The sequence below is a fragment of the Cucurbita pepo genome, chromosome 20 (genome assembly GCF_057944985.1).
Source record: "Cucurbita pepo subsp. pepo isolate OVF chromosome 20, ASM5794498v1, whole genome shotgun sequence".
NCBI classification, from domain to species: Eukaryota; Viridiplantae; Streptophyta; class Magnoliopsida; order Cucurbitales; family Cucurbitaceae; genus Cucurbita; species Cucurbita pepo.
In genome coordinates this window covers 2,548,936-2,572,210 of record NC_141817.1, presented here as the reverse complement: position 1 = coordinate 2,572,210, position 23,275 = coordinate 2,548,936, and the positions used below count along the sequence as shown (strand labels likewise).

Genomic DNA, 23,275 nt, shown 5'->3' with positions numbered 1-23,275 from the left:
CGTATGCATTATCTATTACTCGGTTTGTTTTGATGTCGACTTTTGTGCCACACACGTCAACTCCCTCTTTCACGTGTTTGACCATTTTCTCTCGTGCAAATGGGTGCACCCAATTATTTCTTTTCTCATTTCTCCAATCTCTCTAATCAAACCACTTCATCTTTACGAAAATAATAATAATTTTAAGATTTATAGACGCGAAAGTGAAAATTTAGAAATTTATCAGACATTTTAGATCATATTCGAGCAGCCTATTCTCAACTTTCGATGAGTCCTAAGCTGACTGCATCAAAGAGGGTAGAAGCAATGAATGGATTGTATGTTAAATTAAAAAAATTAAAAAAAAAAAGGTTAATGTAAAATTTTATTTAGATAGATTGCAAGAATTCAAACTACACTTCATCAACTATATTTCTTAAACTATACCAACAAATAATTATGTTTAAAGGGTTTTGATTGAGAATAAATTTAAGTTAAAACTGAAAAAATATGGACGAAAAATAGTGATATGAACTAAAATTAACAAAAATTAAAAGAACAGAGAAAAATGAAGACAAGAGGCGCGTGTAAGATGATGGTTGGCGCGTAAACAAAAGTCAAGTGTCTGGGGAGAAGACGTGGGCCCGTAATGTGGAGTGGGCCAATCTTAAAAGTTGGTGCGTGTGGGAAAACTGGAAATGTCACCCTTTTATGGGGCGGCGCTGTTTGGCTGCTTCCGTTTCCATTTACAAAATAAATAAAAATTGGTGCTGTCGCGTGAGGTTACCAGGATGTGCATTATCGGCCAATTAGGAAACAAAGGACACGCGTCAGTTTTTTACCGGTGCAATCTTTTTGGGGCCCACCAAATCGTAGACCTCAAAAATAAAATCGAACTTACTTTCTTTTCTTTAAAAATAATAACCAAATTACAAATTTACTTTGTAAATTTGTATTTATTTGATATTTCGAAAAAAATGATGGTTGAATACTAGCCATTGGATGATGCTACAATAAACGGTGGGGATGGGACCGGGAAGTCAAATTCCTTGCTTTTGACTTTTGCCATTTCTGATTGAATCAAATTCCAAAATTCCAAAATGTTCTTCTATAAACCCAAGTCCCTTCCTTTCCACTTCCATTTCCTCTATCAACTTAGAACCAATCGGATCACCATTTTCTTCAATCAACTATGGCGCCGAGAGACAAGTTTAAGGCGGCGGTGGCAGCCGGCGGCAAGGACAAAGAGGTGCATTTTAGAGGAGTGAGGAAGAGGCCATGGGGAAAATATGCGGCGGAGATTAGAGATCCGGCGAAGAAGATCCGTGTGTGGCTAGGCACATTTGAAACAGAGGAAGAGGCGGCGATGGCTTACGATGCCGCCGCCCGCAAATTCCGCGGCGCCAAGGCTAAGACTAACTTTCCTTTTCCCTTTCCCGTTCCCGTTATCGTCAACAGAAGTAGCACCGTTGAATCCCCCAACCCAGACCTCACTCTTGACCTCAATCTCGAACCTGACGCTATCGCCGCCGGATCCACGCCGCCCTTCCCCTTCGGAATTTTCCCGCCGCCCAATCACCTTTTTCTCTTCGATCATCCCATTTTCCGCCACGGAATGGTTGAGATTCTTCATAATCATCAATCCGCCGCGAGTTTCGATCGCCGCCACCAAAAAACAGTCCCCTGCGGCGGAGTTCAAAGTGACTCAGATTCATCCTCCGTTAGTAATCTCAACCAAAATGACCACAAATCAAGACCCATTCTAGATCTAGATCTCAATTTCCCTCCACCGGAGTCCGCGTAGGCTTCAATTTTTCCGACAAAGATGAATTATGGCAACATTTTTGAAGCTCCATGTCAATTAATACACGTGTACTAGCTATCAGGCCTATCTAACTCCTTTTTGTTAAAAAAAAACAAAACAACTTCCGGCGACGGAGGAAGCTGAAAGAAGAAAGAAGAACATGATTAATTGGGTTCTCCGTCCATGTGAAGGTCAGCTCAGGCAGCCCAGATCGCCGGACGGGACGATATTTGGAGGCGGAGGGTGGGGAGGGGTGGGGTCCACTGGACACGTAATGAGGACAGAGGAAGACGACAAAACATAGTTTTATATTAAGGAAGTGGCAATTTATTTGTGGTTTTTTATTTTATTTACTATTATTTAAGTTTGTGGAGTTATTATGGATAAAACCAATTCCAAACCATTTTAGTATACAATTTTAATATTTATTATTTAATGCTAACCTAAATATATTTGCATAGTTCAGTATTCAATTAACAAATCCATTTTTAATAACCTAATTAATTTTTTTTTCATACATTTATTTCAATTTTAATTTTAGAGTAAAAAAATTAAAATAATTTCTCAAGGGACTAAACTCATATTTAATACAATTAAATTCAGATTAAAAGAAAAAAGAGTTTGGGGCCATTATCGGGTGGGCTGAAGCCCATAATTAGAACTGGGAAAGGGGAAGAAAGGAAGAACCGGTAATTACCGGTTCCCGTAGCTGGAAGGAAACGGCTACTGGCATCTCGCAAACCGACCAGGCATGACAGAGTTTTCAAGTTCGTTATTTTGATTCTGTCTGGAGGAGAGGGGGATGAATATTTGCGTATGAGTTTGGTGAGAGCTTAGGTCTTCAATTTGGGATTCTTCTAGGGTTTTTAATGGGTAGGGTTTTTCTGGTTGAATTGGAAGGCAGGTCTTACCGATGCCGCTTCTGTAATAACAATGTTGCTCTTGCCGATGACGTCCTTTCTCGGGTACTCTCACTCTTTATTTTTCTCTGCGAATTCTCTCAACGCCTTTCTTCGTTTCCATCGACTAATTTCGCGCATACATGCTACAATTTTGTTCGTTGAAATTCTGGAATTCAATTTCTCAACAATCTGAACCGAAAACGGGAGTTTTAGTCCTCGAATTATAGGTTTGCATCAAGATGGATTGTTTTTCCTTGTAATAGAGTTATGCGTTCTTTGTTCAATCGTTGTTTGCTGGTTTAATTGATTTTCCTGATTTTTGTTTTGTTTTTTGAGCCAAGCATTCTTAATTGAAATATCAAGCATATTTTGGGTATGGTTAATTTGTCCGTCGTCGCTATGTAAAATGACGCTACTGAGTCTTAAATGCTATGTTGGAAGTGAAATTCCAACAATATTACGATCGATTTCCTTTTGAATCTTTTCCATTTCATTTTTCACTTGCCCATTTTGATGAATTCTTATTGTTCTCCTATTGTCCCAGACTTTCAATTGCAGCCAAGGGAGGGCATATCTTTTCAGCAATGTGTAAGTGGCCCTGATCTTATTTTTATGTGCAGCTTCAAATCCAAATGTCTAGATTTTTTTTTAGGAACCATTGGATGAGGACTTCTGTAAGAGGAGGAGAATTGATTGACTTCCCTTTAAATTCTGTTTTCCTTATTTGAGAACAATTATATATAGAAATAGCTTCTGATGGTTCGGGTTTTTACTAGTATTTCTTAAGCAGTTCTCACGATTCGAAAATTACAGTATATTGCCTCACAGTTCTTATCCTTCTTCCCTTTTCTTGCGCATTTCTGATCGACATTGACTCTTAACCTTTTGGCAGAGTGAATATAACATCTGGTCCCAAGGAGGAGAGGTTGATGCTTTCTGGTATGCACACTGTGGAAGATATCTTTTGTTGCTGTTGCGGACAAATTCTTGGATGGAAATATGTAAGTTTTCTCCTCTTGCTATCTGTGCAAAGTAGTCTAATTTCCACCATCTGATGACTGTTCAGATGTAGGAATCGCCACGACTTAGCTCAACGGTTAAAGGAGCAACTTATAACTCGTACATTTAAGTTTGTCGTTCCGTTGACCGTTATCAACTATCTATCTCATGCATATTTCAACTTCCAAAATTAATTGGTGAAGATAATTCACTGTAACGAGTTCAGGTGAGAAGAAGTTGGTCTGATGCCCTCGAGTATCAAACGTACTATATTAGAAATAATCTATAAAGAATGGACATGGGTTCGCTGATATGATTACATGCTATTCTATTTCAAATTAGGAAACTTTGATAAAATATATTGGAATATTATAAGTTCAATTTATCCTTGAGAAAGATGACCAATTAGAATAAATCGAAAACAAGAGGGAAAAAGAACTCTTGGAAGGACCCAACACGAGCATAGCTTAGTACTTAAAACATCTTCAAGAGGTCATGGGTTTGAATCTCCCAACTCTTATTGATGTAATAGCCACTTCTTTGCTATTACAATACATAATAAAATCCTATTTTGTCTGAAATTTTGAGAAAAGAAAAGCTGTTGTGGCATATGCTTGAGTACTGGAGTTCGAAACTTTTGGGAGAGGAAGGATGGTGTGAGGGGTTATTTGCTCTCTAACTCTTCTCTATCACGTCAAAGACTGGATTTCTCTCATAGATCAGAATTCTTCACAGTTTCAGCTCTTTTTTGTATTGCTTTGTTCTATTTCTATTCGTTTTTCTTGTTTTGATTTTCATTGTCTTGTTTTTCTACTATGTTGTGGATTATTAATTGTTATAATCCTTTTATCTAAAACCTGCCCAATGGAAAATGGGTAATGATAACGATAACAGTAATATTGAGTTTTTGAACATTTCAGCTATTGATTAAGGCGAAGTTCTTTTTTTCCCAATATAATTTGTAGCCTAAGACAAGCTAAGAGGGGGTGACTACTTAAGTCATGCACAGTATACATGTAATATTCCTTTCTAGAGAGAACAGAGAGAAAACAAATTATATGCCCAATATAATCATCACAATTAGATGTAAATGTCACACGGAAGGTAAGGTACAACAATCATGTTTGCCTGGCTGGTTGGCTGGTTGTCTGCTGGGCTTGTCTCAACTTGAGCAGCTAAATAGGCAGGTTCGCATTGAAGCAGCAGTTATTGTACTGAGTTTACAAAAACAATATATATTTTTCATTGTTACCAGACAGGATGAGTAGAAAGCTTCTCCAATATATGTATGCATACGTATGTGATAATACCTTTCATCTGCCTGAAATCCTGAAATAACATTAAATTAGAGTTGAAAATGGTGTAATTTATGGTTTGCATCTGAAAACATTTGTGGGTTTGTGTTTTTATGAAGGGATTTTCAGTTGAGTTGTTGATTGTATAGTTTGCTAAATTGATATTGATGCATTTCAATAGGTAACTACACATGACAAATACCAAAAGTACAAGGAGGGGAAGTTTGTTCTTGAGAGGTACTCAGACATTTTCCTCATCTTTCCAAATAACATGAAGTTTACTGTAAATACATTATTTGTTCTTGAGTTTATTTATGCTTCTAACAGATGGAGAATAGTTGAGGAGATGATGGAAGACTTAAATGGAGATGCTCATCCTGGTTCAAGCGATATGGAAAATCCTTAGTGAGTTTCTGCCAAATTCTCTCAGAATAAGGAAACTCTAGCGTACATGTCCAAGTGTTGTATGTAGAAATAATTCTAGAGTCTGTAAACTACTATTAAACTGCATGACCATAATCTATAATATCATAAGCTTTTTATCGAATCGTGTCTTGAATGCTCGGTAAGAGCCGTTGTCTTCTCTCTATTCGAATGAACGTAAGGGCGGCGCTAAGAAAATGGATGGTTCTGATCTTCGTAAAAGTGATTGCTCATGGAACCATTGAAGGTAATTTTGTTTCTAGTTTATTAAAAAGGTGTTCTCAATCGTTCTAAACTTGTTGGTGCAAATTTAGTTGAACCTTTTTGATGCTGTGTCTTCTGTAAAGTTGATAACATAACAAGAAAAGCAGAAAAAAGGAAGTATTTGCGCTTTTATCATAGTATCTTATTGATTGTATGGTTAGAAGATCAGTGGGAAGCCAAAAGTAGCCATTGGAAAGGGAAAGGGCCCCCCTGCCATAAGTTGTTTTGCTGTAGAGGCCGATGATTAGCTTATTGGCGGGACAGAGATGGGCCACTGGATGAATGGTTGAGGCTGTGAGTACCTCAAATTTACCTGCACAGCCGCAGTAGTATTGAGTAATACATAAGGACAGAGGCAAAGGGGCCGCCTCTTGTTTGCTTGGCTGCTCGGCAAACCCCGCCGTATACGACGAGTGGGACTGCAGCCGGCTCCTCATTTAAAACGTTATCTGTTAGGGCGGAATGAAATCTTCAATGTTGTTGCTTAGCTTCTGTCCGTCCTCTCCCTTTCGCTTGATAGAATAAGCAAGTTTTAAATGATTTTAGTTCCACTTCGACTAATTGAAGGGTTGATCTTGGTTTATAAGTAACTAACCTATCAAAGTCACAAGAGTTTATATCGTACTATTGGAAAATTTTAACTATAAACATAAGAATCAATATGTTTAGTGTATTAAAAACGAGCATAATATCTGAGTGATGAAGTTATTCAAAATAAAAAGTGACCGTATAGAAAAATAAAATCGGTCACGTTTTGAATTGGGAATCAAAGTAGGAGTTGGTATTTATTTAATATTTTTTAGCAAAATTCAAAGCAAACGTGTTTTAAAGGGTAAATATAAGACAATGTAATGAACAGAAAAAGAGTGGATAAGGCCTAAGGAAGTGTCCAAAAAAAAAAAAAAAAACAATTGAGTTCAGAGCGGCTTGTTTAGTTGTGGCGCGACGCTAAGCCGCCGTGATGTCTCAGCTACCGACACCCTCATTAATTCCTTTATTTATTTAATTATTATTATTATTATTTACTCTTTATTAAAAAAAAAAAAAGAAAAAAAGAAAAAAAAAAGGGTTGGGGGGATGGGTGAGATGTGTAAAAGCATTTTGGAATATAATAAAGAAAATAAAAAAAGAAGGGTTATGGAATGAGGGAGGACGTGGCGGTTTGAAATGACGGCTGTGGCAAAGTGCAGGTGGTGTGGGGGTGGCAGTTTTTATGATGACGCCATTTATTTATTATATTTTTAGTTATTTATTTATTTATTTTGCGTCGACTCTGCACCGCACTTTCTCTGTTTCTGCGACTGCTTCTCACTCCCTTAATTTCTTCATATTTCCACACGCCCCCCTCAACTATTCTCTTTTTTCAACTTCGCCCCACCTCACCACCCAGGTTTTTATGGAAGCTTCATTAATTTAATTAACGTGAACAATGTTTTTTTTTTAAATTTAAAAAAAAAAAAAAAAAAAAACTATTAAGCCGCCGTCCAGGAGGGACGCTTTTCTTTTTCTTCTTGTTTTTTTTTTGGTTTTTATTTTATCCCTAAAATCCAAATTCGAAACAGACAAAATCTGGAACAAATTTGTAATGGAAAACGGGGTTTGGTTGGTTTGTTAGTTGGTTTGTTGGTTGGTTTGGCTCTGTAATTTGTTTTATTTTGGCCAAAATAGGTTATTAATCAACCAAGATTTTGTCTCAAAATCTTTGTTTTTTTTTTTTTTTTTTCTTGGGTTGAATTTTCTACAATTACGAAAATTAATTAAGAGCACGTGATTAATATTTAAGAAATTGAAGTAAACCAGGCGGGCAACGTAACCCACCAGCCCATTGCAATTCTTGTTGACTTTTTGTAAAAAAAATATATATATATAAACAAATATAATTATTTATTTAGCCTCGTTTTTGTAATGGGTGTTTGATTTTTAGGGTTGCCGCGTTCGATATAATTTTTTTAAATTTGAATGACTAAATTTAAGATTTATTAAAAATTATGGAACGATTAGATTACATTTTTATCGAATTTGAAAAGATGCTTCTATCGATATCTTGGAGATCTTTTCAAGTTTCAATAATTGAAATTAGAGGTAGTGGAATTTAGAATAGCGGGACTAAAAATGACATTTTTACCCTCAAAATGAATGGTGTAAAAAGAAAAGGAAAAAAAAAATAGAAATTGAAGTGAGCAAATGTTGACAAAAGTAAAAGAAAGTGAAAAGGAAGGTTAGCCAACAAAGGAATGTTCCCCAATTCCCACTTTCATACAATCATACACACAACTCTCACTTTATAGTACAACCAAATTTTGACTCTTACAAATACACCAAAATATTCCATTTATTATTATTATTATTATTATTTTGAAATTTTGCTATTAAAAAAAAAAAAAAGAAATATAAAGTTGAAGCTACACATATCATAATAGAAAAGATATGTTTGTAGTTCAATTATTATCTCTACTTAATTATGAAAAAAGAAAAAAGAAAGGATGGTACGGAAAGGATAAAACGGTAAAATGGATATTCAATTAAATATTTTAAAGTGAAGAAAATCGTGAACGGCGGACGGCGGACGGCGGAGGATAAAAATAAGGAAGGGGGGATTGGGGTAGACGCGCGGGGGGAGGCGCGTGGAAAAGGAGAGGGGAGAGGGTTTAGGGTAAATAAAAAAGGATGAATAAATAGGGTGCTGAAATTGCCGAAACCACAAAAGCAGACGTACCAAGCGAAGGGAAACCAAGAATGGAATGCAATTATTATAAAGTGCACACGCTTGGGCTTCCTTCCCTTACTACGACGTCGTTCCAAACACCAATTCAAATTACTAATAAAAATAATAATAATAATAATAATAAAAAGAAAAACTCATGCTTTTGGCGCGTGACGATTGTTATTGTTGTTATTATTATTATATTTATATTTATATGCGTTCGAACCAATAACGTCGGATGGAAGCAATATTTTCGGCGGACGGCCGCCGGCATCATTACGCCGCTTCATGAAAATATTATTAAAATAAAAAAAGGTGCAAGATTTTTTAATCAATATCCACCAAAAACTTGTATTTACATATTCTTTTAATGGGGTTTTTTTTTTTTTTAAATCTAGGGGTGAAAAAGTGGATACAGAATACTGTCAGAATATAAAATTAAAAAAAAAAAAAGAAAAAAAAACGACAAAAAGTGAGAGAAATGAGAAAGAGATGTCCGTTAAAAACGCCGGTAAAAGCCGTGTGGTGGGGTTGTTGAATGAATCATAGCCACACCGGTGGAGGCTCGTTCAGATCAAAGGGGAGGCCACGACGCACGTGCCCCATAAACGACGCCGTAGTGTTGGGCGCTGGATCTCTCGAGTCCACCAGCCCCGGAGAGGCTTCCACATTGACATTACACAAGTCGTTTCGAGCGCCGTGGCGGAGGAAATCGCCGAGGAGAAGACGAGCGGCGGAGGAGGAGGAGGAGGAAGGGGCGGCGGCGGCGGTGGCGGCGGAGGAGGAGGAGGAGGAAGGCCAGTTGCAGGTTGTAGGAGTGGAGGAGACGTTGAGGTCGAGGGAGAGAGGGGGAGGGAAGTTGGTCTTGGCTTTGGAGCCGCGGAGGGACCTGGCGGCGCCGTCGTAAGCAAGGGCGGCTTCTTCAGGGGTATCGAAAGTGCCCAACCAGACACGGGTCTTCTTCCAAGGGTCGCGAATCTCAGCGGCGTAGCGACCCCATGGCCTCTTTCTGACGCCCCTGTAGTGAGCCTCGCGAGTGGAAGCCATGGGGGAATCACCAACGAAATTAAAAAAAAAATAATAATAATAATAATAGAAAAAGAAAAACAAAAAAGAACAGAAGGAAAAGAGATTTGGGTGAGTAAAGGAAGTGAAATGTGTTTTAACACAATTTTGAAGTGGAAGAAGAAGGGAAAGGAAAGGAAACGAAAGGAAGGGAAGGGACCCACCAAGTCACCCGTAATCCTCGGGTACACGGCATAAATACACACACATATTTCAACTCTTTTTTTTTTTTTTTTTCTTTTTTTTTTTTTTTAATTAACAAAGTAAATACCTCATATAGCGGCCGTCGGATGAGAGATTAAGAGCCAGATTTTGATTAAATAAATAAATAATAATAAAGGGTTTAATTTAATATTATAAATAGGAAAAGAAGGAGGAGGAGGAGGAGGAGGGTGGGGCCTGGATCAGGAAAGGGAAGAGAGAGCCGCCGCCTGATTAGACGTGAGGAGGATGACGTAAGCCCTACGAATGGGGGGCTGACCGGCGCCTGCCAAAATATGTGGGACTGTCAGAAAAATGGGCACACGTGGAGGCTTTATAAGTGGTGTCTCAGTCTAGGGAACACCCTCCAATTGGGCCGGGCTGGGCCTTCCCTTTCTTTTCCAATTTTATTATTTTTGTTTTCCAGGGAGGGTCTCAGCCGCTCAGCCGCTCAGCCGCTCAGTGGTAAAAGAAGGGAGGGACGGTGGGGAGGGGGGACTCTGACAATGACTGAACATGGAGGTTTCAATTCAATTCCGCTGGAATGCTAATTTACTTCGAAATGAATATTGTAAATATGTAGTTACTGCCAATGGGGGGTTTGTGTGTATTATTTTTTGGCTGCTTTTATTTCTTTCCAGACAAAAAAGTAAGGTTATATCAGCAGTTAATGACGTCTCGATTCCTTTTTTTAAAACTTCCAAAAATATTATAAACTTTATCTTCCGTAAATAAAATTTACATGCAGGTTAAATGGTAAAATATTTTGTCCGGAAGTAGTAAAAAACTACTTGTCAGATTACACTCCATGTGCTCTTCCGCCCTTCACTTCTGTTTACCTGCATTGGTAATTTCCCTTCTTCCAGCTTCCCACCTACAAATATAATAATAATAATAATACAAATCACAAATCAGGTTTTGACGTGAGGCAACAGTTATGCGTGAACAAGTGATGAAAAAACAAGAACAATTCAGCTCAAAACAACTTTCAAATTCATTATCTGATTATATTAGGTAGGTTTGGAATAAAAGTCCCACGTTCGTTAATTTAGGATCTCCATGGGTATGAGGCCTTTTAGGGGATGCCTTTTAGGGGAAGCCCAAAGCAAAGTCACTAGAGTTTATTGTTCAAAGTGGACAATATTATATCGAAATTCGGAATTTCTGTAATAACAAGGTAAATAGAAATACAATCACAAAGTCAGACATAATATAACGACTCAAACACGCGTTCTTGTATTCATGTAATATAGTAAATCAAATTGCTCACAGTATTCAACGTGTAAAATGCAAAAAAATGGGATAATAAAGTTACAATTGGGGACATGAGGGAGTTTAAAAATGAAAAGGGTTTTTCTCTACCTGAACCTTTGCTACGAAGAAAAGGTTACCTTTTTCCTTTTTTATATTCTCTTCTGTATGCAAGCAGTTCTCTACTGGTCTACAAAAATCTTGAGCACTAACCTCTCATCTCATCTCCGGTTCAAGTTGTAAGAGTGTGTAAAGAATTGTATCAATGTACAAGAATTAACTTCCATTGGGGCGTCAAGGATCTTTACCATTATTGGTGCAATTGGATTCATAACCGACCTGATGCAATCATACCAAGGAAGGAGCTGGCTTCAACCAGACAAGATGGCTCAGTTTTAAGAGTTGAATCAGGAAATCAAACGTCCATTTTCAGTGGGAGCCCTCGTATGGCCTTGATTGTGATGCATTGTCATCTGGATATCACGAGATAGATGGGTCCTAGCTTTTGCATATGGAGCATCTCTTGCTGCAAGAGTGATCCAATAATAATGTATAATTAGCTCTTAGTGATGCCAAATCTAGAATAGCATTTCCATGCCTCATTTGGGATTTGTGTACCGTATTTAACAGAGACCACAAAATGAACTTATTGAGTCACCACCGATTATAACACTATTCAGGAAAAGAACCTATGCATACCATGAGGTTATCTCTAACTCAAAAAAAAAAAAAAAAGTAAAACAATGGTATTACTTTTAGATAGACAAACTCATCAACAACGTTCTTACCAGCATTCTGCACTCGGAGGATATTCTGCCGCCTTTTCCAACAGCAAACCACAAAAGTAAGTATGAGCAAGAGCATAATTAAAGCTCCAAATGCAATCCCTATTTTAGCACCAGTAGAAAGGTGTGGCCCACATGCAGGTAGCCCAGGTATACCACAGAGACCGGCATTATCAGTAAAGCTGTACCGTCCATGTTAGAATATCAGTATCTAATAAAAATACATATGAACAGTAGAATTTTCCTCTGCCACGTATAATTAACAATAAAGTAACTGCTTACTTGAAGCTGGCCCTGTGCAAAAGCCTTGCACCTAAAGCATCAGGCACTCTTCCGGACAAAGAGTTTCCATTAAGATTCCTGTGAGGGTAAAAAAAAAAAACGTCCTGATGTGATGATCATTACGTTCAATTTATTGGATATGGTCTGAAGTATCTTACAGTATTCGTAATGATGTCAACTGTCCAAGACTTTCAGGAATTGATCCATTGAAGGAATTGTAGGATAGATCCCTAATAGAGAAAATATATTTCAAGCATTGTACTGCCACAGTTGTCTAGATTGAGCGATAATAATCCAAATATAAACTGAAACAACAATCTAAATCTAAAAAAAAAAAAAAAAAAAAAAAAACTAACATTCGCATCATACTTATTCACAAAAAAATTACTGTTGTGCATTTTTTTTTACATTTAGAAACATTACTGTACTCCTTATATACATATCAGCAATTATTCACCAGCCAGCTTCATTCAATAGAATAGAATAGAACAATATCTAATTTACCCTCTCGGACATTTTAAACATCCCAAAGACGCCATTAATTTGCTTTCCTACTTGTTTACATTACTTTTTTTTTCATGAGAAATGATCTCCGTTATGAAGGGTTCTATGCCACTCAAAGAGAGAATCTCGTGAGGAAATGGTAAATCATCTCCACTCTTTCTGTGGCCCAATGGCTAGACAAAACAACAAGCCACAACCCCCCTCTTCCAGGGAACCTCAACATTAGATGGTATCACTCCTTGACTACCATTTGGACTTGGACTAAAAATACTCTTGTAATACAAGTTGCCCTCCACGAGCTGTATCTCCAAACTAACCATCAGATCTCATGGCGTGGCATATTTCTCAGTATTTCATTGGAAGAAAAGTAGTGCTTCTAGAAGCTTTTTAGTTCCCTTCCATGTAGCCATTTTATACAAATCACTCTCCATGGTGTTCACGTTGAAACACACATTCTCCAGAAGAATCCATTACTTGCCCGCAACTTCCCATTACATTCTGGAGACAAAGGTATAACTTCATTTGAAACTTACCACTATGTCCACTGAACAAAGATGATTTCACTGACATGTACTCTCACAAAGCTTGATACATGCACGTGGAGTTGCCAATTCTCTATAAAACACATTCTTGAGAAACCAACTCACATGATGTGGCTTAAGAAACTCTATGTTCTCTGCAACCTATAAGCACTCCACTATGCACACAACCAACCTGCTATGATCAAGCTCTTCTTTTGCGTCTCTACTAACACTGGCTTGTCAGGATTTCTGTCCCTCTTAGGCAGCGTGGTGAACCCTCCACAGTCGGTATTAAAAGTTTTTAGTTTCTCAACAACTACTATGCAATGACTAATACTGAGTGCACACTAGATCAAAACCTCAACATCATTACCTAGATTATGCTTGTTTATCACGGATTCTAGCTTATCATCTAAGTCACTATTACTAACTCTAACTTTAAAGTTGCACTGGTTCAATTAAATGACATATCTTTCAAACTATGTATCAACAGTGTAGATTAGATTAAAAGATCAGAAATCCAAAAAAAGCTTCAAGAGAAGTTTATAAGCAATACTCACAAAACTTCTAACTTGGTTATTGTTCCAAGTGAGGCTGGAATGGGACCATGGATGCTGTTTCCACTTAAATTTCTGGAAAAACATACATGCACGGATTACTGATATGAAGCAACAGACACCAGCGGACATCATATAACAAAAATTTCACTTCCTAAATACCAAAAACAATTTTATTTTAATCTGGTCCAAGATTAAGAATCCTCTATACTAGTTAAAAATCTTCCAAAATTTTAAATTATTTAATGAAAATCAACCAAAAAACCAAGAGAATATATTATTTTTTTTTCACTATTTACTAAAAAGATGAAGTACTTCAAACAATAACTTACATGCTTTGTAGATAACGCAGTTGAGATGTTTCATTTGGCAAGAATCCCGTTAGACCTTGGTTGTCAAGACCCCTGGCCATGCAATGTAGAAGTTAATGCTTGTAAAAAACTCTAAAAAGGAATAAATAAATAAACACAGAAGCCATCAGCAAGCAAGTTTTTTTGAAACATCGTCATATGGCTGCATGATATCTCAGATAACTAAATTTTTTTCATATTTTTCTTTAGAAGGAACAAGATAAGGAAAGTACAGTCCATCAATGACCCATTTGTTTCCAGCTTTATCGTATTGACAGTCTGCTCCACTCCAAGGATGCTGTTGAGGAACGCATGGATCACCATTCCACCCAAAACGAACAGGAAGTGCTAATGCCTTCTTCAGGCTCCGCAAAGCCCTAACTATAATGATGTGACAAAATTAGTTGCAAGTAATCACTCCAGGATTTAAAGACTACAATGCATAAAAATCACATATTCTGCACTCCATAATTGTGAAAGTTGAAACAAATATTTCTTTCAATAAGAAAAAAAGATGGACAAACATGGTACATTAAAGAAGAAGCAGGGGATGCATCTACACCCTACCTTCATCTGGGGATGTTTTTACTTCAGCTGAAACAACTTCAAACACCTCAATGGCATTGATTATGGCATGACTGCCTTCTTTAGGCTGCAAGGTAATAGTCAAAGTCCTCCCATTGATAGCTACAGTCCTGTTAAGTACAAGAGCAGTATAAGGACCACCACTGAGTTTCAAAATGTCCACATCTTGGAATTCAACATTGCCATTAATCAAGATGTCAAAAATTCTTTCTCCAACATTTCTGATTGAACCATCAATCTCAGCAAAGTGAAACCATATTGAGTAGTTTCTATTGGGATCCACATCCATTATATATGTCAAATCAGGTTGACTATCAGTGCTCACAAGTGCAGACCGATATAGAGCTTCTGGATAAAAGTTTGGTGAAATTGAAGCTTGTTTAATGCTGGCTTCAACAGAGATGATACGATCAGACTGCTGACCAAAAGTTTTAATAGGACTCCAAAATCTATCCCCACCCCAATGGTTCCCATTATTATCTGCATCAAACTTGGGCTTCCCAGCACCACAGTTCAGTCTTGTGGCCGTCCTAAGGATCATTCCTTGACTCCATTTGGAACCAAAATAATATGCTTTCTCATCAACTTGAAGGATTTCAATCGCAAGGATAGCTGGATCTCCATGACCTGTGCTATGAAAGCAGAGAGAGGCAGAGCCATCCGTTAAAAATACAAGGGATTCAGCAAATGTTTGTTCATCGTGGTTGCTCCACCCTGATTTAAGTGAACAAATTTGTGTGCCTTCAACAGAAACATCGAATAGAGGTTCATTGTCAAAATTAGGTTGTTTAACAATCCCAAAGAAGATCCTCACAGAGTAGTGTCCCTTTGGCACTCTGTTGATGATGTAGCAATTTTCAGGACCCGCAGACAAGGGGAAATAGCGAAGGGTTTTAAGAGGAGGAGAGATATAACTTGGGCGTGTCGCATTAGCTGGTATCCCTCCTGTATATGCAAAGTCCTTGAACCATGGAGTATTTGTTGGAAGTGTGTGGACGTCAGTCCGAGCCCCACAGCTTATGCGCATAGCAAATGGTTCTGCAACAATAGGACACATGAATGCATGATAAGACAGAAATGATATGAAGACATATAAGGAATGCATTAAGTTTTCAGACATCTACTATGTGCTAAAACTACGAAGGCTCATAGATATTCAATTACTTATAAACTAGGACTGTCTTTCAATAATTTTTTCAAATGCCCATTGTCCGAAAAGAAACTAAACGTTTTCCTTCTCTGCAGAAATGAAGTAATTCAATCCAGAATCTATTAGACAAGGAAAATCCTGCTTCCTAGCTTCTTCATTTTCTTCAGCCTTCCCTATACATAAAAAATGGTGGCTATTAATTCAACAGCTCCTCATTTCCTTACAATTCCAATTGTATGAAGAATGCCTAATTTCGCACTCGTATTATTCCCTCCACATCCCTCGACTTTTCAAAAAATTGTTAGAAAATCAAGCAACGCGGAAATCATCACAGATTCAAGATACCATTACAGTGACCATTGAATTCAAAAGCACATAATTCACTTCCCACTCAAAGCAACAAATCTAATTAGTGTTGGCAACTTAGAGATCTACCCGCCGATGAGTCAAGTCCAAATTGCACTCCTCTCAACTCAAATTCAGAGTAATTGAATAGCCATTAGATTAAAAGGCAGTAGTCAGAGAAATGGAGCGAGAGTGTGAATCCTAATTCAGTACAGCAGCAAAAAAATAAAAATGTAAATTCAAACGAAGAAACGGTGAACGAGAGAGAGTAGGGGAAGCTCACGAGGACGAGCTGAGGAAAGAGAGAAGACGAAGCAGTGAATTAGAAGCCATGGAAGTAGAAATCTGAGCATGTTTAGCAGCTGCGATGAATACTTTTGATCGCCTTTTACTCCGATAAATCAAAACCGCACTTCACATTCTGATCTATCGTCTTCTTCTTCTTCTTCCTCCTCCTGAGCTTTGAGGAAAGATTGTGGTCCGACGTGTACGCGGCTCACCTTTTACAGTTGGGACTTGATTATGCCTTTATTTAGTTGACCCCTGAAATAAGGGTCTGATAATGTGCTGCTCAACCTTATCAACGCTCATGCGCCTTCACTACACTAGTGCCTAATGCCTAATGGTATGGTTGGTTGGCTTCATAATGCCCTATTTATCTAACCATCAATAATTTACTTTGAACTTTTAAATTGGCTTAATTAAATAACAAACCATGCCTAATAATTCTTTTAATTCTTTATTATTTTATATATGTCATCTCGCCGTCAGAATGGATCATCATCATTCAAAGGTTGGTTTAATCTACGGTGAAGATGTGCAATATACGGAAACTAGGGTGCGCAGCGCCGCAGAGGAGTGAGTTGTAGGTATAGAAATTGGGTATTTTTAATTCCACGTAGATATTTACTGTTAGTTGAAAAAAATCAAAGGCCAAGAGACGAGGAGATTCGGATAAATTGACCAAAATACCCTAAGTGGCCTCCAATTACTGCATAATCATCGGGTATTTAGGAGTCTTGATTGAAAGGGACAGAAAGTACTTTTTTGGAAATTGGAGAAAATGTTTTAAACTAATTTTGACCTTAAATTTTATGTTTTGCTTAATTAAGAGGCACATAATTCGTTTTAAGTATAGATTATTTATTTGGTTAATTTCTGTTTAGTTGTTAGTTGGAATCTAATTAATATATATAATAATTATCACCCTTTTTTCTTTAATTGCTAGTTGTTTTAAATGTATGTTGGGATTAAGGGAATAGAGATGAAAATAAGGGTAAAAAATAGGTAATAAGCAAAATAACATTAAAACTTTAATAATAATGTGAATTTAATCATTCTAGTTTAATAGATTAATATATATATACACTTGATTCTTTGGCATTCCAATGTAATAAATTCATTTATTGAAATATACACATTTTTTCAATAAAATAGCAATTGAAAACTATAATTCATTATTTAATAATATTATCAGTATGATTAAATTAATGTAGACTGTTTTAATAATTATAATTAATTAGTCATGGATTAATAAATCAATTAATTTTTTAAAGAAAAATTATATGTTCATTGCCTAATAGCTCAAAAGGAAACGATCGGGACTTGAATTACAGTGGGATTGCTAGCTCTGCACTGCCTGCATGGCGAGACAAACGACCGAAAAACACTCCACCGGACCACCACGACGACGACGACTCGTCTTCTTCCTCCCTTATCCTTCGGCTCCCCCTTCTGTACTGTTGTTTCTTACAACCAACGCTCTCTGTCTGTCCATCATCAGGACCTGCTAATTTATTCGGCCCAGATAAGCCTAAAAACTTGCCATCGCCCACACTTGAACGTCGACGTGTGGATTCCCATAGCCTAATTCATGTCTCTCTTTATACATATTATACACACAACAGAGGCTGTTTTCTAATGAATTCCACGCCTGGGATGTGGAATCTGAAGGTCGCCTATCGAAGCATTTGGGCTGCAATATGCCGTCCTGCTTCACTCAGTTTTAGTGGCTGCCTATTGGGCTTCCGTTTTAAATTCGTATATTCCCTTACATATTTACCTGAGGAATAAGACAAGCCCCGTCTTTTCTGCTGCCTTTGCATCTTCTCTCTCTCTCTGAAGCCTGTTTTACCGAGTCTTTCCCCTATAAGCAAGCACAGATGCCAAATATAACAAATAAAATCTAGAAGAAAGAGAGAGAGAGAGATGTATGGAAAATTTGACTCAGTTTCCATATATAGTACAAAGAAATGGCGGGGGGAAATAGAATAGACTGCCTAATAAATATTTGAATGATTATGAGCAAAGCATTATCGACAAGGAGTTGTACTTGGTATAGTCACCCACGATTTTAGAGCGTCCAAGTTTAGTAAATTATTGGGACATTTAACATTAAAATATAAGCTTTTTACATGGATTTTCTGGGTTGATGGAGACGAGGTTGCTTGTTGTTTTAAGTCGTCCTCAGCCGTCAGCCCTACTGTGATTGACGCGGCTTCTTCTGATATGCCAGAAGCTGTGCACGGTGAACTTGGGATCAATGGTATTGATCAATCGGGGTTGGTATAGAAAAAAACTAGTTAACATACTATATGTCATTCATAAGTTCTATTATGTGGTGTCTATAATGTGAAAATTTTAGGAAATTTTACCAGTTGGCCACGAGTGGAGCAGTGGGTTTTCAGCTCTGCTAAGGTTTGTTGTTCCCTCAAAACTTGAAAATGATCTTCAATAGGATGTGGAATCAAGGATTTTGAAACTAAAACATCAATCGAGGTCGAAGGCTCGATTTTGAGGTTTAGTTCTTGTATCAAGAACATGTCTATTTCATCAGCTTGAAATCCAGTCTGACCAGCAACGTACTGAGAGAGAGAGAGAGAGAGAGAGAGAGAGAGAGAGATGTAAACCAGGGTGTGAAAATATTAACTGCATGAAGGGGATTTGAAGACGAAATGAAAATAATTACCTGACAAAGGTGTCGGACTGACGAGGTTGGCCGACAGCAGATATAGGGTAGCTGCAAACTGGGAATTATTCTTTGATCATAGGAAAATAACAGCAGGCAGACTTCACGCTGAAACCAACATATAATCATTATCATCTGGAAAGAACGAGGAGATGGACTCACAAGACGTTGCTCCCCAATGAAATAAAGTTACCTCCTCAGCATTGTTGTCTGAAGTCCGAAGGGAATCTACCAGTGTTGAGATGCGGTTGTTTTTGACGTTCTTGCTGCTCCCAACACTCATGCAGCCATGTCTTGTGTGGCTGCGCATGCCCCCTTTGCCCCAAACAAGCCTCTCTGAGTTTCCCACAAGCCTTGAAGATGCACTAAGGATTTCTCTATTTACTTGATCCGAGTCATTGTCTTCACCAGCTCCATCTGAACAAGCAGCAAAAGGAGGCTGGGAGAACTTGGCAGCTCCTTGTTTCCTGAATCCTTTTGATCTCCGCTCGGACCGCTCCATCTGTTCATCAGAAGAAGAATCTTTGACTCCATCTTCAGCTGTTGGATCCTCATTGTCATCAGATGCTGGAAATTCAGCATCATTTCTGTAGCTCCTTTTCCCCTTTGATTGGCTGTTCCTGTAGTTATTTCCCCGCAATCTTCTAACAGATGGAGGGCGTTTCTTGCTAACTGCCTCAGATTGTCGACGCAAGGTCTGAGCTATGGAAGCTTGAATCTGTCCGAATAAATTGAATATTAGTACCTTGAGGCATTAGAAGAAAGTTCCGTATAGTTATACTTAGGACATTCATAACAACTGTAGCTCACACGTGAAGCAATGAACTATTTGGATGAGAGTAACTAACGGGCCAGAGTTTTGGATACCTCATAAAATTTGTCAATTAATACACAATGTTTGAAAAGAAAATATGAAAAAGTGAGCTACTTTTTCATAAATTAACCGATTCCTTTTGCTCTTCATGGTTACTTAATATGTTCCCTTAAACTTCCATTGCTTTGTGACAAATTCCTCTGCCCTCATGCACCCAATTCAGGAAAGAAAAACACTTGGAAATATTTCGTTTCACCTGCTTATTGCGGATTCTCTCTTCTTCTCGAAAAGCCAGCTCCTACAGGAGTGAAATATACAAAATAACTTCAGCTGACGGACATAAATGCATACCCCAAATGGAAAAGTATTGATGAATATCACAAATCATACATCTTCTTCATACTTCTCAATATCTGGATATAAAGCAGCAATTAAAGAATCATAATTTGGATCATCTCTCAGTGAGCGGCGACTAGCGCAATGTGTGCGGCAGGCGGGACATTCGTTGTTGCTGCAAAATATATCAATTATGAGGTTAAGAAATGAAAAAAGAACCGTTTCACAAGTAAAACACAAAACCACCTTCTTTTTGTTTTTTTAAGTAAGAGATCAGGTAAATGCATACCCCAAACGCATAGATTTGTCAATGCATTCTCTGCAGAAGCGATGCAGGCACTCCATCACTGTTCTTGTTTTCCGAATAATCCCTGCCACCCAAAGAATTTCCGGCTTCACATTATTTATACCCACGAAACAAACAATACATATCCTTTTATGCAGCAATTCTTGCATGAATGGCAGGCTAATAAGGGGGAAAGTAATCATTTTTTTGTTTGGATTGCCTGTGTTTTTCATGTTTTGCATGCAATTACTGCTTGAATGAATAAGATGCATCATTTATTACAGAATCAGGTATAAGCTAAAGTGAAATTTTATTTTGTCGAACTCTTTCTACAAAACAGCTTTCACATTCGAATTGCATCAATATGCAGACACGTTTCACCTTTAGAAAACACTGTTCAGAAACGAAAGTATCAACTATCAAGTACAAGTTTAATTAAGCTCATCACATTGGAACGGCAGCAGGAAAGCAGTTCTACCATCAAACCAAATGCCCCATTCCAATTCAAATTACAAAGATAAACAAGAACACATGAAACACCTCAAGCAATCTAAAAAATTGTCCACTTTCGTCCATCAACAGTTAGAAGATACTACTTTAGGATATTGATCGCAACATGAATGTCATACACAGAAACTGATATCCACACCAACGTTTCGGTAAATTAACCAATTAAATAACTCTAACTGGAAAATAAAATATAAATGTAATATTTGATAAGCAATAGAATCTGAATAATCAAGAATAATAAATACAAAACAAAGAGTCGACATCAATCATACCCAAGCAGATTGGACATTGAACTTCTTTGCGAATATCCGAAAGTTTTACAACGATAAATCTGCACCCATGAAGAATAGAGAACAGTAGTTATGGCCGAAATGGATCAAACACGAGAAACACGATTCGATCTTTGTTTGTTGCATGATAAACATTTATTGCTAACATAGAAGCAAAAAATGAACAAAACCTCCCTTAACCACCACCAAATGCCCTGGACAACAACGTTCCGTACATTAAGCAATACATATATTTGTTTGGAGAATCCGCCGCAGCTGTGGCGGTGCCCAGAAAATTGGCGAACCCAACTCCACCAACCTTCCTCAGAATACGGCTGAGCGAATTCTTATGAGCAGAAAAGGATACCCATGGCAGAAACTATTGGGAAGCCATGGTAGCGCTGTAAATCGGCATGGCTCGTACCAAAATATGGCAGCGGATTCAAGTAAACAGACATATTCACGAAGCAAAACAAATAGATCCCAAAATCAAATCCAATCACTAAAGCATTAAACAATTATACAGTGTAGGACAACGTAATAATCAATTGAAAATAAAACAGACGAAGGAAAACAAAGATGAGAACGCGCGAAAGTAGTGAAGTAGAGGACGTACTCATCCTTCTCTCCATTACTGGACGACGATGTGCTCCGATCGGATTCTAAAGAAGAAGCAGAGAAAGGAGGAGAAAATTACAAACTCGTAAAATTCGAACGAAGGCAACTAATGCAGGAAAAATCAGAAGAACTCTTTCCTGCTTCGTTCAAAATACATATAAATGAAGTCCAAACAAAACTTACCGTCTGCATCTCCATCTTCAGGGCGAGCAGCAGAGCAACCATGGTCGAGTTTGAGAGAATCATCCTCAGATGACTCCGGAGCACGCTTCTTTGCTGGCATTGCTTTCCTTCGAAGCAGAATTTTGAGCCGTGGAGGAAAAACGGAAAAAGAAGGTTACAGAGTAAAGGCTAATTGAGGCAGCGGAGGCGGTGTAGTTGTGTTGGATCACAGACGGAGATGAAACCGGCGACCGCGATGGAGGTGGCCGACGGCCTGTGCCCGAGCTTCACCAGAGCGAGACTCTGGGCTTGGGCAAATTGATTGGTCTACGAACTGGCTTCGTTAAAATGAACATTGTTTTATATTATTATTTTGCTTTTTGTTGCTATTTTCCCCCTTTTTCTTCATTCTGCAAATATATTCGTGCTCTGGACAGACCAAAATTGTTGGGTACTCCATACCCGATCACCGACCCGACTGAAATTTATATACTTATTATTTTTTGTATTTTTATTCAGAAAATTGTCAAGTAATTCTTTTTAACAATGACAATAAAAATTTCGTTTTTAAAAAATAATTATTTTATACCATAAAATAGCATAACTAATAATTCAATTAAATCTCTAAAATTTTATAAGTAACTCAAAAGAGGAAAAAAAAAATTCAGTGGACTCCTTAAAATGGTACCGACAACTTTAACGACTACCTAATAAATAAGAGAAATCCTTGAATCGAGCACAAGCCAGAGTCCTTTTTTATGATTTCAGCCGGTTAAGTGTGGCATTGACACTTATGCCGGATGATTAAAACACTTAACTACAGAGACATGTCCCTCATTAAAGACACACAATTATTAAGACCGAGCGAGTCTATGTTACTTTGATCCAATACTAACTTAGTATTAAAAGGTGTTGGATACAATACCACGCCCTTAACTATATATATCTAACAAATGGATTCAAGTAATTGAACCAATTAGTTGCTCGACTATATTTGGACATTAATCATATTATTACCAATGAAAAACTGTTCTTTTTACCTCTTTTCAGTCACATTAAAAATATAAGAAATAAACGTATAAATCAAATAACAAGTTATTATTATTAACTTTTTGGTTAGATTTGTACCAACTTCTCACAGAATTAGATATTTAGTGGACTTTTATCTTTATATCTAATATAAGTCTCAACTTTAAAAACATATAATGTTATGTTTGAATAATTCTCTTTAATTTCAAAACTTTTATTTTTATTTTTCAAATTTTAAATTTGTTTGAAAGTATCCTATCAATCATTTTTTTTCTGGTAAAATGAAGACAAAAAATGACTTGGCGGCAACCTTCAAA

At 37.5% G+C, this 23,275-nt stretch overlaps 5 protein-coding genes across 5 annotated transcripts; 2 read left to right on the top strand and 3 right to left on the bottom strand.

Moving 5' to 3' along the window:
- Nucleotides 1–1,083: 1,083 nt before the first annotated feature.
- On the top strand, nucleotides 1,084–2,186 carry LOC111783401 (ethylene-responsive transcription factor 11). The gene has a single exon (XM_023664327.2). The coding sequence runs from the start codon at nucleotides 1,172–1,174 to the stop codon at nucleotides 1,781–1,783; it is 612 nt and encodes a 203-aa protein (XP_023520095.2). The 5' UTR covers nucleotides 1,084–1,171; the 3' UTR covers nucleotides 1,784–2,186.
- Nucleotides 2,187–2,446: 260 nt separating this feature from the next.
- Nucleotides 2,447–5,526, top strand: LOC111782547 (protein yippee-like At5g53940). Its single transcript, XM_023663313.2, has 5 exons — nucleotides 2,447–2,748; nucleotides 3,230–3,273; nucleotides 3,578–3,686; nucleotides 5,161–5,216; nucleotides 5,307–5,526. Exons 1-5 carry the CDS (start codon nucleotides 2,653–2,655, stop codon nucleotides 5,383–5,385), a joined length of 384 nt encoding a protein of 127 aa, XP_023519081.1. The 5' UTR covers nucleotides 2,447–2,652; the 3' UTR covers nucleotides 5,386–5,526.
- Nucleotides 5,527–8,614: 3,088 nt separating this feature from the next.
- LOC111783414 (ethylene-responsive transcription factor 12) lies at nucleotides 8,615–9,515 on the bottom strand. The gene has a single exon (XM_023664338.2). The coding sequence runs from the start codon at nucleotides 9,415–9,417 to the stop codon at nucleotides 8,914–8,916; it is 504 nt and encodes a 167-aa protein (XP_023520106.2). The 5' UTR covers nucleotides 9,418–9,515; the 3' UTR covers nucleotides 8,615–8,913.
- Nucleotides 9,516–10,849: 1,334 nt separating this feature from the next.
- On the bottom strand, nucleotides 10,850–16,466 carry LOC111783355 (receptor-like protein 4). The gene is made up of 9 exons (XM_023664280.2): nucleotides 16,250–16,466; nucleotides 14,454–15,509; nucleotides 14,120–14,267; nucleotides 13,869–13,940; nucleotides 13,540–13,611; nucleotides 12,113–12,184; nucleotides 11,955–12,032; nucleotides 11,676–11,854; nucleotides 10,850–11,413 (listed from the first exon to the last, which is right to left on the bottom strand). The coding sequence occupies exons 1-9, from the start codon at nucleotides 16,317–16,319 to the stop codon at nucleotides 11,295–11,297; spliced, it is 1,866 nt and encodes a 621-aa protein (XP_023520048.2). The 5' UTR covers nucleotides 16,320–16,466; the 3' UTR covers nucleotides 10,850–11,294.
- Nucleotides 16,467–18,239: 1,773 nt separating this feature from the next.
- LOC111782558 (putative E3 ubiquitin-protein ligase RING1a) lies at nucleotides 18,240–22,292 on the bottom strand. The gene is made up of 10 exons (XM_023663328.2): nucleotides 21,951–22,292; nucleotides 21,766–21,811; nucleotides 21,153–21,211; nucleotides 20,374–20,455; nucleotides 20,139–20,259; nucleotides 20,005–20,046; nucleotides 19,128–19,652; nucleotides 18,935–19,042; nucleotides 18,621–18,830; nucleotides 18,240–18,484 (listed from the first exon to the last, which is right to left on the bottom strand). The coding sequence occupies exons 1-10, from the start codon at nucleotides 22,048–22,050 to the stop codon at nucleotides 18,446–18,448; spliced, it is 1,332 nt and encodes a 443-aa protein (XP_023519096.1). The 5' UTR covers nucleotides 22,051–22,292; the 3' UTR covers nucleotides 18,240–18,445.
- Between the last annotated feature and the right edge of the window lie 983 nt (nucleotides 22,293–23,275).

What these genes read in the sequence shown, in the direction of transcription:
- LOC111783414 (XM_023664338.2), bottom strand. Translation starts at nt 9,417, where the DNA reads ATGGCTTCCACTCGCGAGGCTCACTACAGGGGCGTCAGAAAGAGGCCA.
- LOC111783355 (XM_023664280.2), bottom strand. Translation starts at nt 16,319, where the DNA reads ATGCTCAGATTTCTACTTCCATGGCTTCTAATTCACTGCTTCGTCTTC. An exon ending in TTGACATCATTACGAATACT is followed by an intron (nt 12,033 to 12,112) that starts GTAAGATACTTC and finishes TTACCCTCACAG; the next exon opens with GAATCTTAATGGAAACTCTT. An exon ending in TTGCACAGGGCCAGCTTCAA is followed by an intron (nt 11,855 to 11,954) that starts GTAAGCAGTTAC and finishes TGGACGGTACAG; the next exon opens with CTTTACTGATAATGCCGGTC.
- LOC111782547 (XM_023663313.2), top strand. Translation starts at nt 2,653, where the DNA reads ATGGGTAGGGTTTTTCTGGTTGAATTGGAAGGCAGGTCTTACCGATGC. An exon ending in CCGATGACGTCCTTTCTCGG is followed by an intron (nt 2,749 to 3,229) that starts GTACTCTCACTC and finishes CTATTGTCCCAG; the next exon opens with ACTTTCAATTGCAGCCAAGG. An exon ending in GCATATCTTTTCAGCAATGT is followed by an intron (nt 3,274 to 3,577) that starts GTAAGTGGCCCT and finishes ACCTTTTGGCAG; the next exon opens with AGTGAATATAACATCTGGTC.
- LOC111782558 (XM_023663328.2), bottom strand. Translation starts at nt 22,050, where the DNA reads ATGCCAGCAAAGAAGCGTGCTCCGGAGTCATCTGAGGATGATTCTCTC. An exon ending in TGAAGATGGAGATGCAGACG is followed by an intron (nt 21,812 to 21,950) that starts GTAAGTTTTGTT and finishes CTTCTTCTTTAG; the next exon opens with AATCCGATCGGAGCACATCG. An exon ending in TTGAGAAGTATGAAGAAGAT is followed by an intron (nt 20,047 to 20,138) that starts GTATGATTTGTG and finishes TCACTCCTGTAG; the next exon opens with GAGCTGGCTTTTCGAGAAGA.
- LOC111783401 (XM_023664327.2), top strand. Translation starts at nt 1,172, where the DNA reads ATGGCGCCGAGAGACAAGTTTAAGGCGGCGGTGGCAGCCGGCGGCAAG.